Below are 11,908 nucleotides of genomic sequence, written 5' to 3' on the forward strand. Positions count from 1 at the left end.
AGGGCGGGGGGGGCAAGGTGGAGGGTGGGGGTGTGGCCTTGACCAACTGCCATGCTTCGCTTGTTTGCAAGCCATGATGTCTCTCTCTTTCTCATGGGTGGGCCAAATTCTCTGGGTGGGCAAAGCAGAGAAAGGGGAGGTAACCTTTCTCCTTATGACCTCATAAGGAGCAAGATTCCAGATTGGCCCATCTGAGTTTTAATTTTCTCAAAGGCAGAGCAGGATACCCAGAGCTTGGTTTACATATGTCGCCATTTCTAGCCACTGGGGGACCATAGGCAGGCTGGGGGAACTCACATTAATTTTAAAAAACCTGAAGTGAAATTTTCATGCCATGGGACCTTTAACATATGACTCCACATGGGGGGAGCATTTTTCAGTCCGCCGCAGTGATAAATCCTGTTTTGTCATGTCATTTTGTTTATTAAACCATTTTGTTCAATCTTCATTTGGACCCAACCTCTCTCCTTCCTCAGAAATTTTGAAATATGCAACACCGCACATTTTAAAATGCTTTGATTATGTTTTGGATTTCCCATCTTTGGCCAGAGCATTCCTGTATTAGAAGCACGCCATTCTTAATCTCCAGACACCTTTTTGTATCTCTGTTCTTCAGTTCTTTGCCCTGGAGAAGAAAAATAAGTGTCAAGAATACAAACGCACAGCCTGTCATTATACAATATTTAGACAATCAGTCAATAGTTTGAGCTATGAGTCACCCTGAACTCATCCACCCTATATTTTATATAAAAGGGTGAGACACACTGACTTTTAACTTTTACTATTTTACTGGAATAAAACAAATCATTTTGCCACATCTCTTCCCTGACTTTTATATACTTTGCTATATGTTTTAATAATAGTTTAACAACGTGTAATACCTGAGTGAAGTCCCAGTAAATCCCCATTCCTTTCTGCTTAGCCTCTTTGCATTTATGAAGGCCAGGCTCTGTTTCTTTTTCCCCCGGGTCAGTTAAACACTGGTTGTCATTGTACTTGTGGGACTTGATGCCGCCGATATAGAGCTCACCGTTTGACCGATAATAACACATCTAAAAAAATCAAAAATTTAATTAAAAGTCAAGGAGAAAGCAGATTGGTCAGTTACTGTAAATAAGCCAACAGCAGCAAAAAGACAAACACTTCCAATTGCCACTTGTAACTTGTAACTTTTCAGTGACTATAATCATTAATCTTGACAACCACCGTTACTTGCTTTACTTACTTGAGGTCCATAGTAGTAGCAATTGTAGGCAATGGGTGTGTGACCTGGCACTGGTCCTTGGTCTATGCACCTGTCAGCATCAAGATTCCTTATCTATGAATGGGGGAGTTCATCATTTTATCAAACCCAATGAAAATGTATCCAATACTATGACATGTATCATTAAAATACACAATATAATGTGGCAGTGATCATGTGGCGCGCACACTCCGCAGTACTGCCTCTACCACACATACAAAGATACATTAGATACAACTAAACTTACTCCTCCATAGGCAACTAGGTTAGTCAAGGGATCCAACTTGGGATACACATTTTCCAGGTACCATTTGAAAGGTTTACAGTTCAACCTTTCCCTGAGTTTTTTCCTTTCAGAGACATCCCCAATGTCAATTCCGTGATTCTGCAGAGAATAAGGCATGATTTGTTTGTCACATTTGTACTCATAAGAAAAGCTTTTCATTATGGACCCTTGGATGTTCATGTTCATTCTGCATCATGTGTGTATGAAGCATGCAGTATTCCATAGAAAGGGCATCATCATTTTTGTTCTACTTGACTACATTTGAAGTACCTCGTGCGGCAAGTTCCAAGCCAAGTTGACGTTGTGTTTGTATTCATCCATCCAGACTTCTGCTACCCTCAGGGCGTTTCTCTTCATGGCTTTGCTCAGGTCAGGCATGTAGGGCTTGTGGGCCCTCTCAATGTGGGCGATCTTGGAGCATGGAACTACTTCAATACTGCCTCCACATGTCCACACCTATATGAGCAAAAAATAAGCTTAGCTTTATACTACTTGATAAACAGAATAATTGATCAGTTAGTGCAAATCATGAATAAAAACAAAAGTTAAGAGTTAATAAGAGCTACTTAGAAGTTCACAAACTGTGGGTAGTACCGCCGCTTCTTATATGCACTTAACAGTTTGTAGGGCTTCATCTCTGGGAGACCCCTGCAGCTGACCCATAAAGTTAATAATTATAATAAGAGAACATTTGTCAGACATCCAGCCGAGACTCAAGGAAGTTACTACTCCTAGCCAAGAAATAGCCCCTCTGGGAATTTTTTATTTAAAATGCATTAATTACACTTCAATCCACACTGAATGAAGATAAGAACAAATATCTTTATCTTGAATTAAGGCTCAGCAACTTTCACCAAGGCTATTACTCTTAACATTTTAAAACCGTCTACAAACACATACACTATTAATATAACTGCATGTACATTAACCTTTCATATATACATTTACTTATTATTCTGCATTAGTCTGTCTGGAAAATGTTTGTGCTAAAAGGCGTATCCCACTCTTTCACCATTTTTAAATGTAAGTATTTTTCAACTTAAACTGTAGCAATGTTGAGCATCTCATAACACAAAAAGATAAAATATTGTGTTAATTACATGGCAATAGGAGCAGACTCAACTCTTTCCTGTAAAATCTGACACAATGCCTTGTATTGTGTTAAATAAATTAGGTTTAGAGGTGCTGGTTGGTGGATTATGTTACCTTTGGACAGAGACAGGCTAGCTGCTGTCTTCCTGTTTCCAGTATTAATGCTAAGTAAGCAATGTGCAAGAATGTGAACAAAACATGATCCAGTTAAGTCTAAATGGAGTAATCCATGTATTTCAAGGTTTATTAGATGCAAACACTGCACAGCAGTTAATACTATGATACACGATTTTACAAATCTGGAAAGATATTACGCCAGGAATATGTCCCAACGATTGTGAGGTAACCAGTTCTGGTTTTACTAAGTAAGAGGGGCAAGTGTACTGAACCTGTGGATCAACTTCAGGTGTCATCTGGAGTTAGACAGGTGAAGCTTACTCACTCGAATTCCCAGCTCAACATTTTCTCCACCGTACACTTTCATTCCTTCATCGAGGAGTCCAATTTCTCCCAGATACTTTCTTTCAGCAACTAGGATCCCCATGACAGATGGACTTCTGAAGTAAAAGAAGAGACCTGTTACTACTGTATAATCTAAAAACATGCTGCATCACCATAAGCATAAAGCATTCACATCATTAAGAATGCCTCATATGTTTGACACATGTGTAAGTCGGAACAAGACAAAAGCAAAGCAAAGCAATTCACTTAAAACTTACTTTCCAGGCAACGAGCCGTCTTTGAGTTTGTAATACTCGTCCGAAAAGCTCTCATACATGCACCATAAAGCCCAGTCGAAGGCGTGTGATGCTGGCTGGTATGGAATAACCTTGAGGTCATCAAAGTTTACTTTGTCAAACACAGGGGACGTCACCACCGTTCGGTCAGCCTTGATCTGCGTCAGCAGGGGTTCCGCCCTGAATGAGGGGAAGGGAGGAGAGGTGGCTTACCCATCACTTCATTAAACTGTTGTTTCTGGAACAACCAGTGACACTGCTGCTTCATATTTCTTCTTCTTTGTCTCTATGAAATGACTGTAACTCCGGAATGGGAGCTGGCGTGTGTTGTGAAGTGCCTTTCACTCCATTCATTTGATCAGCAGCTAATGAGATCAAGTATTCCAAACAGACAGAACACACCAAAATGGTTTTTAATACTTCCATCTCCTGTGCATTAAAGGTCCCATGACATGGTGCTCTTTGGATGCTTTTATATAGACCTCAGTGGTCCCCTAATACTGTATCTGAAGTCTCTTTCCCAAAATTCAGCCTTGGTGCAGAATTACAGCCACTAGAGCCAGTCCCACAATGAGCTTTCCTTAGTATGTGCCATTTCTGTGTCTGTAGCTATTGAGGAGGTGAAAGGCGGGCGGGCAAGGTAGAGGGTGGGGGTGTGTCCTTGACCAACTGCCACTTTGCTCGTTTGAAAGCCATGATGTCTCTCTCTCTCATGGGTGGGCCAAATTCTCTGGGCGGGCAAAGCAGAGAAAGGGGAGGTAACCTTGCTCCTTATGACCTCATAAGGAGAAGATTCCAGATTGGCCCATCTGAGCTTTCATTTTCTCAAAGGCAGAGCAGGATACCCAGGGCTTGGTTTACACCTATCGCCATTTCTAGCCACTGGGGGACTATAGGCAGACTGGGGGAACGCATATTAATGTAAAAAAAAACCTCATAAAATCAAATTTTCATGCTCAAAACCTTTCTTTTTAGTAAACTTCTGTGTACACAAACAATGTTCTCAATGCTCGAGTTCATGTGTAGAGCCCCTGGTGATACTTTGAGCAAAGTTTCATGTTGTGTCGAGCCTTCTTACTGTTTTGAAAATAGCGATTTTTATGCTATCATAGAAGTGCCCATAGCTCTCCCATTCATACGGTAATTCTTAAAAGTGGCGTTTCCGTCCTAATTATGCTTTTAAAATTAAAGTTTGACTCAGGTACATTCCCAAAAAGACCCTAGGTTGCATTTTGGCAAGAGTTACGCTTTAACACCCTCATTGCCTACGTGGGCGTGCCAGTACACCCGACTGTGGTTGTACTGGGATAAGTCTGTGCTTGGACTGGGCTGTTGCAGATGTGTAAACAGGGTGATCCTGAAAAGGTTATTCTTAGCAAAACATATTGTGGTTAATCAAGTGCTAAGATGTGAGGCAGGCCAACTTTGGCCTCAGCTCACCAGAGTCAGTTTGCACTTGATTGTAGTATAGACTAGCCTGGTTAACAACAGACCCTTCTCAGAGCAAATCTCAAATTTGCCGGAGTTTTCCCAGGCTAGGTATAGACACTTCCCTGCATAACATTTGAACATGATAATGTTGTCAGTACTGGTGGTAAGCTTGAGAACTTTAAGTGAATCTCATTACAATTTGAATTTGAAAAAATGGAGGGTTGTTTAGGGAGACACGAGTTAGCACAGCTGCCACCGATATATAATGTTAACGGCTTCTACTTATAGCACCTTTGATGTGGAATCAAATATTACACACATGCTAGTGAAAATGGTATACATAAACCAGGTATTTATTGTTGCCTCATTCTTACCACAGCTCATGGACTTCGATGTGCGCATCCAGGATGGCCACCACGTCAGCAGTAGCAGCCCTCCAGCCAGACGCCCTGGCGTGAGACAGGCCATATGACTCATTGTTCCTCACCCTTATGATAGCGAGACTTGGGTTCTCCTGGGACATGTCAAGGTCACCTCCTGCATTTTTTTTTTATTAGCGCTGTGACAGATGTTTTTACCATAGAAAAGTTTAGACGGGGCAGTGACACCAGTTTCCATACCAATTACCCAGATTGCACCCAAAGTACACTTACAATTTTGAGAGCAACATGTCAAGGTCACCCTTCAGGTTTTCTGAAATGTAAAAATTGACAGAGGGAAAATGAAAAAAGCATTTCCTGTTTTTTTTTTATTAAGTTTGGAACATCAAACCAATTTAAACAATAGTGACAAAAGATTTGTAAATTTTTACCATAGAAAAGTCCAAACCATCATGGGTGAAAAAGTGACACCAGCCACCCTTTTCAACAATACGTTTGCGATAACGTGCAATGAGGCTTTTACAGCGTCCTGGAGGAACCCAGATTGAATTGTCCTAAAGTTACAGGGTTTTACAATTTTAAGGTCATACCACAACATCTCAATAGGAACAGTTGTGCCACTCCAAATCATAGCCATTCGGTGGTGGACCTGGTGTGTTTAGGATCATGCTCTGCAGAACCCAAACTTGAGTACACGAACAGAGGATGCAATTGAAATGAAATTCATAGTTCCTTTTAAAGTCTTCCAGGTCCTGAAGCAGCAAAAAGCCCCAGACCACAGTTCATATTTTACAGTTGGTATAATGTTCTTTTTATGAAATGCAGTGTTCCTTCTACGCCAGAAAATATACCTTCCAAAGGGATTAAGAATGTTGTCCCAAAAGTCTTGGGGATCATATGAGACGAGCTTTGATGTTCTTTTTGCTCAGCAGTGGTTTTCTCCTTGGAACTCTGCCATGCAGGCCATTTTTGCCCAGTCTTTTCCTGATGGTGGAGGCATGACTGGTGATGACCTGCAGGTTCACTGCCATTTCTGGGATATGTGCAGTTCTTTGGACGTTGTTGTGGGGTCTTTTGTGACCTCTTGGATGAGTCGTCGCTGCGCTCTTGGAAATTTTGGGCGGCCGGCCACTCCTGGGAAGGTTCACCACTGTTCCATGTCTTCGCCATTTGTGGATAATTTGGTTCGCTGGATTCCCAAAGCTTTGGAAATGGCTTTATAACCCTTTCCAGACTGATAGATCTCAATTACTTTCTTTCTCAATTGTTCCTGAATTTCTTTGGGTCTCGGCATGATGTGTAGCTTTTAAGGATCTTCTGGTGGACCTTACTGTGTCAAGCAGCTCCTATTTAAGTGATGCCTTGAACAGGTGTGGCAATAATCAGGCCTGGGTGTGGCTAGAGAAATTGAACTCAGGTGTGGACAACCACAGTTATAGTATGTTTTAACAAGCTTTTTCACACAGGGCCATGATGGTTTGGATTTTTTTTTCTCCTTTAATAATAAACACCTTCATTTACAAATTGCATTTTGTGGTGTTGTCCTTGAAAATTGGTTTGATGTTCGAAACACTTAAAAAGGAACAGGAAATGAGGAATTTGTATATGCGCCCGAATTGTTTTTATGTTTTCATGTTGATGTTTTGACTGATTATTATAACGTTAGTTATCGGGGCAAGCAAAAGTAAAAAGAAATCCCTATTTCTATATGCGCCAGAATTGTTTTTTAAGTTGATGTTGTGACTGTATTCAATTTGAAGTACTTACTGGAATTGTTGGGTCTTTGTAAATTATAGTGTGGTCTAGCCCTAGTCTTCTGTAAAGTGTCTTGAGATAACTCTTGTTACAATTTGATACTTTAAATAAAATTAAATTGAAGTTGTAGTTAGGGATGATGTACTGATTAAAAAGGTGTTTCTAATGTTTTATTCACCCATGTGTGTATATTAGGATGGACAAGAATGAGAAACACCATTATATATTGCAATCCAGTGCCACTCCACCACTAATTACAGTCTTGAAATGACTAAATGCTGTTACATCATACAGGGGTTTATGTGCTCTTAAAAAAAGGAGTAAAATGCTTCCTTGCCTTTTCTTGTTGAGAATTAGATAACAAGATCGGCATCACTATCTGTCTGGTAAATGTAAGGCTACAGCCAGCACTTGGTTAGCTTAGCATAAAAACAGGGAATAAAGGAAAACCGCTAGCTTTGCTCTGTCCAAAGCTCACAAAGTCCACCTTACCGAAACTCTAAAGCTCACTAAGGCTACGTTCACACCGCAAGTCTTGATGCTTAATTCAGATTTTTTTGCTCATATCCGATTTTTTGTTTGGCTATACACATCATCTTTTAAAAGGTGGCCTATATCAGATTCCAGTGTAAACTGTTTGCGGTTTCGAACTGACCTACATGCGCAAAAGAACAATAACAATGACATCAGACGCAGCACGCTGTTGCACTAAAGTTAGGGAGGTTATGGAGGAAGTAAGCATTTTTGCTTTTATTTCAAAATGTTTGTGTAATGGAAGCCTTAACATTAATGAGCAGGTGCTGAGGAGGAGAAGAATGAAGAGAAAGAGAGCCAAATTGGCTATTTTGGCCTTTTGCAGGGTTATGGCTCCATTTTGTAGGCCTAGTGAAGTTTTTAATTTTACTGTCTGTGTCTAGGGCTAACTCTTGCCTGCGCATAATTGTGACAAATGTTGATGTAGATTGACATAAAAGTTGCATCAAATCCACCTTGGTTGTTCAAACGGCGGCTGCATCAAAAAAAAGAAAAGAAAAAGAAAACAGACCTGGGTCTGATTCAGGACCACATATGGAAGTGGTCTAAATCGGATTTGAAAAAATCTGATCTGGACAAGACTTGAGTGTTCACACTACTTCTGAAGAAGTCAAACCTGGTCACTTGACCCCCAAAAAAAGATTTGGGCCACCTTTGCCTGCAGTCTGAACGTAGCCTAATAAACACATATTTATTTGTTTAATGTGTACAATAACTGTGGTATAAAAACGCCAATTTATGGTTTTCCTGGGGGTTATGTGCTGGAGCTTTACCATCCTAAATTCTTGTTGTTACCATATATATGGCATAGAAAACTAATTGTTGTTTTTATACTTTTTTGAACAGATTAAACAAACAAGGTGTTACATATTAATCAGTGAGCTTTAAATGTACTAGTAGACAGATTGTTTTTTTGTTTTTTCCTAACTTTGGACAAAGCCAGGCTAGCTGTTTCCAGTCTTTATGCTGAGCTAAGCAGCTTCTGACTGTAGCATAATATTTTACTATACAGATATGATAGTGATATCAACCGTGGCATGCCATCTAACTCTTGGCAAGAAAGTCAATACCGGCACACATGTTTTCCAAAATGTCCCAATTCCCAAAACTATTACTTCAAAGGCAAAAGTTCATGTGACAAAATGCATTTTAGGAGATTTTACAACACTGCTTAGAAAAGTATATACGTTCCAAAAATACAATCACAAAATAACAACCATAACATAGATTAGAGCCTAACAGTAAAAAAAAAAAAAGAGTAGCAGTGGCATTGCATGAATGAATCATGTCTCACAGTAGCCTATACATAATGGATCAACGTGTCTATGACACATGTTTGCACAATCTCATCCATTTGCACTCAACTTACCTTCAGAGCTATTGTCATCCACCAATATGATCTCCTTCAGCAGGTGTTTAGGGGTGCGGTCAATGATGCTGCGCATAGCTCTTTTGATAATAGACAGGGCCTCATTCAGGTAGATCAACACTACTCCAATACTTGGTAAGTCTTCTGGGTAACTCTTTTTCAGACACCTATTCAGAAACAGAAGGATTTCTAAAACCAGCGTCTTTCCATCAGTAAGCTGTGTAAATGCTTTATCTAAAGACAAACCATGTGAACGGAGAGGATAATCAGCAAAAAAGGAACTGGATGGGAGGGGCCATTTCTTTAACTTTTATCTGTATATGAATTGAAATGACAGCTCTGGCATCATAAGAAATGGTTGTAGCCTACCTTGGATCCCTGGTATCTGGAAGAGCTCGATCTAGAGGGAGGCGATCACTGAGAAAAACATTGTATCCATATTTGTCAAACAAAGCCTGTGCCTCTCTTTGGTCATCCTCAGAGAGATTCTCCCCCCACGTCTTGAACAGGGGAGAGTTGGGAAACAGTTTATTAGACTTTTTCTCTTGAGAATTCTCCTTTTGGTCGGGGATTTTTGCTTCAGGTTTCTCTTTCTGCTCTGGCTGTGTTTTGGCAGTTGGCTGTTTGACCTCTGCAGCTTTTCTCCATCTGAGTCTGTCCTCTTCAAGCATTTTCTGCATGGTGTCCTGCTTTTTCTCAAAAGCTCTGACTACATTGCCTTGACAAAAGGATGACAGGGAGAGAGTCAAATGAGCAACATGATTACTGATGATTACATGTTTTCTTATTTAAAATAAAGCACTTTTTTTCTTGAGATTAATGTTCTCTAGATGGATTCTACATAAAATAAAATGGTATTGATACCCAGAGGGAAATTGGTCATCAGAAGCACAAGAGAGAGAATAAATAAAAAAAGGATGAAAAAATGGTAAAAATACATTAAAACACTAAATATATCAACAACAGATAGCAACTGTCAAGACAAGTTCCATTAGAAGTCATTCATGTAATGTTTGACTCCACATCTGCAAGTATTCTTTTGGTGACACTTATGTAAGGGTTAATGCCGTCTGACGGTTTACGCCTCACTCTCGTCCATTAATACCTGACAATAGAACACTTAGGAGAGGTCCTGGTATTGTGCATGCTGACTCACTGAAATATCTTACTGGGACACTTGATGGAATTGAGCCATCGTTAAGGTTTTCAAGTTCAGCTGTGCTTTTCCTACTATGACAAGTCAAAATGTCTGCTGTGAAAAAGGTCCATGGACACCTTGTCGGGCATTAACCGTTACATAACTACTTGTGTAGTGAACGGACATTTAATCCTTCTGCTTACCTTTCTAACACTGAATGAATGTCAGTGTCGCTGAAGTTAAATTTTATTTCATTTATTATTTTTTTGCGAAAACAAATCAAATAAATATATATATATATATATATATATATATATATATATATATATATATATATATATATAGAGAGAGAGAGAGAGAGAGAGAGAGAGAGAGAGAGAGAGAGAGAATAACATAAAAATACAAAAGTGCATAGGAACACACCAAAGGATAAAGAACAATATATATACAGTGTTTCAAATAATATTCAAAATACAATTACAATTAATATTTTCAAAAACTGTCGAAAAGGAGCAGGATGAAGCGAAGTTTATTTTACGGTTTTGCATTGGCCCTGCGTTGAGCTTCGGGTCCCCCGGTGACCCTCGCGTACTATGTGATGTCATTTCACGTGAACTGGCACGGGGATTCCCCCCCCTCAGAGAGCCGTGCTGCGATCGAACGCTTTTGGACAGGCTAATCCAAAATGTAAATAAACTAACCAAGTCCCCATGACACGAAGGACAATACAAGGGCTAGGGGAAAAAGATGAATCATTGCCTCAACTCACGGAGATTGCTGATGCTTGTCTCCAGATCAGAAAAACTCCTGATCAAATGCGGTGTGTCCAGCTGTTTGTCAGTCTCAGGCTTATATCCACCCTTTAGAAACACGCCCACATAGACGAGGAGCCCGATCCCCCCCAGTATGACGACTGACCGCTTCAAAGACACTCTCATAGTGATAGCGCACAGTCTGAACCCCCAGCAAGGGAATGGGAAACCTTGAAAGACGCGCGCGTAGCGACCTTAGACTAGGCTACTGAACTGACGGCGTCAACCAGACAAGTGGCATGTGTTCATGAATCATGATCTATGTGGATGATATGTTCTTTTGTTTAAAAGTGCGTGAGCAGCAGTGAAGTGAGACCCGTTCTTCCTGTATTACTTGCCCATATGAAGCGCAGATGTTCCCATTAGTGGGCCGAGCCCAGGCTGAGAAGTCAAACAACATTTAGCACCTCAACCGTGTGGTAACTGCAGCTGAAGGAACATTTATTACAATAAGTTCTTACAATACATTGACACATAAAGAAAACTTTTAGGGGAAACTGTGAGAAGGTAGGGACGGCAGGTAAGGTTTTATATATATATATATATATATATATATATATATATACCCAGGTAAAAAAGTAGTATACTTTAGTGTATTAGAAATATGAATGAAGTACATGAAGTATAAAACAAGTATGCTTCTACTTGTTGTGCTTTATTTAAAGAGTATTTAATATGTACTTTTTAAAAGTATACTTCAAAATAGATGTAATTAAGTTCAACTTCAGAGTCCAAAAAGTAAGTATACTAATTTACCAGTAATCAAATTATTTTTTAAATGTACTTTTTGAAAGTGTACTTTGTTGTTAATGTATTTTAAATTGTATAGAAGTTTATTTTTTTTAAGTGTATTAAATTTGACATACTTAGAGTGGCAATTCAGTGTACTTATGGGAAGTATAGTTTTTGGAAATTAATTGTTAGTATACTTTTTTAAAGTGTACTATGATCTTACTTCATTAGAAGTGTGACTTCTGTACACTTTATACAGTACACTCTAAAATAAGTGTATTTTTAGTGGCATATCAGAGTACTTTCGTAAAATATGTTAAAATACAAAAATGTATAGTGGTAACTTAGTGTACACTTATAGTAAGTACACTTATTTTTAATACAGAGTTAGTATAATTT

General features: G+C 39.4%; 2 protein-coding genes across 2 annotated transcripts; both read right to left on the reverse strand.

Moving 5' to 3' along the window:
- Positions 1-323: 323 nt before the first annotated feature.
- LOC114559604 (probable polypeptide N-acetylgalactosaminyltransferase 8) lies at positions 324-5,312 on the reverse strand. The gene is made up of 8 exons (XM_028584348.1): positions 5,164-5,312; positions 3,341-3,538; positions 3,064-3,178; positions 1,800-1,985; positions 1,491-1,628; positions 1,226-1,318; positions 882-1,052; positions 324-625 (listed from the first exon to the last, which is right to left on the reverse strand). The coding sequence occupies exons 1-8, from the start codon at positions 5,310-5,312 to the stop codon at positions 506-508; spliced, it is 1,170 nt and encodes a 389-aa protein (XP_028440149.1). The 3' UTR covers positions 324-505.
- Positions 5,313-5,438: 126 nt separating this feature from the next.
- LOC114559605 (probable polypeptide N-acetylgalactosaminyltransferase 8) lies at positions 5,439-10,969 on the reverse strand. The gene is made up of 4 exons (XM_028584349.1): positions 10,735-10,969; positions 9,197-9,545; positions 8,828-8,994; positions 5,439-5,482 (listed from the first exon to the last, which is right to left on the reverse strand). Exons 1-4 carry the CDS (start codon positions 10,901-10,903, stop codon positions 5,439-5,441), a joined length of 729 nt encoding a protein of 242 aa, XP_028440150.1. The 5' UTR covers positions 10,904-10,969.
- Positions 10,970-11,908: the final 939 nt, after the last annotated feature.

Source organism: Perca flavescens, chromosome 8 (genome assembly GCF_004354835.1).
Source record: "Perca flavescens isolate YP-PL-M2 chromosome 8, PFLA_1.0, whole genome shotgun sequence".
NCBI lineage: Eukaryota > Metazoa > Chordata > Actinopteri > Perciformes > Percidae > Perca > Perca flavescens.